Source organism: Sinocyclocheilus grahami, unplaced genomic scaffold (assembly GCF_001515645.1).
Source record: "Sinocyclocheilus grahami isolate Dianchi unplaced genomic scaffold, SAMN03320097.WGS_v1.1 scaffold3452.1, whole genome shotgun sequence".
NCBI classification, from domain to species: Eukaryota; Metazoa; Chordata; class Actinopteri; order Cypriniformes; family Cyprinidae; genus Sinocyclocheilus; species Sinocyclocheilus grahami.
In genome coordinates this window covers 16,291-17,178 of record NW_015508576.1, presented here as the reverse complement: position 1 = coordinate 17,178, position 888 = coordinate 16,291, and the positions used below count along the sequence as shown (strand labels likewise).

The following is an 888-nucleotide window of genomic DNA, read 5'->3' as shown; positions in this document are numbered from 1 at the left end:
AGAGGTCCTCTCTAGGTGCTGATCCACCATCTGGTCTGAATACAGACTGGATCTGGTGGCTATAAGAGAGAAACAGATGGAATAAGAGAGAAACAGACTAATATTAGCGTAGATGCCATTCTTCTACCGATGTAGCGAGTACATCGGGTGTTATGGGAAGGGTTCCCGGTTCCGGATGTCCTAATTAATGCAGCCTAACTTGAGATGGAAAAATGCAGTTTTACAAATGCTAGAAACGTGGCTTTCTAAGGAAAGATTATCAAATAGCACACCTAGGTTCCTAACTGATGACGAGGAATTAACAGAGCAGCCATCAAGTCTTAGTGTTCTAGGTAATTACATGCAGAGGTTTTAGGTCCGATAATGTCATTACTGCTGTGCTGTTGGGAAATGTCATCACTTGTTGATGCTTTATTTTTCATTAATTTAGTTAGCCACTGTATTGAATAAATATCTTTGTGTGTGTCTGTGTGTGTGTGTGTGTGTGTGTGACAGGAGCGCTGCTGGTGGATCACGCGACGTGGGAGAACGCAACACACACCGACATCTACGCCGCTCTCAGGTGTGTGTGTTCTATGTGTCCTGAGTAACGCGTGTGTTATGAGCCTTGTGTAACGTGTGTGTGTGTGTGTGATTCAGGTGGTGTGATCAGGATCTGTGTCCGGTGGTCAGTCGAGACGCTGCCGGGTGTTATGATCCACAAACAGCAGCCATGGACACGGCTCTGGTGTACGATGGCCTGCAGCCCTGAGAAAACACACACACACACACTCTCTCACACTCACACACACACACCCACACACTCTCTCTCTCTCTCTTTCTCTCTCACACACACACACTGCATACACACGCTCTCACACACACACACACACACACACACACACACAC

General features: G+C 46.7%; 1 protein-coding gene across 1 annotated transcript in view; it reads left to right on the top strand.

Annotated features, from left to right (window-relative positions):
- LOC107576294 (acyl-CoA dehydrogenase family member 11-like) overlaps positions 1-817 on the top strand; it is a 4,400-nt gene extending 3,583 nt beyond the window's left edge. Inside the window, exons 4-5 of the mRNA XM_016262499.1 lie at positions 496-562; positions 640-817. Coding sequence (XP_016117985.1) covers positions 496-562; positions 640-751 — 179 coding nt within the window. The 3' untranslated portion in view covers positions 752-817. The remainder of the gene's footprint in view (positions 1-495; positions 563-639) is intronic.
- The last annotated feature ends 71 nt before the right edge of the window (positions 818-888 follow it).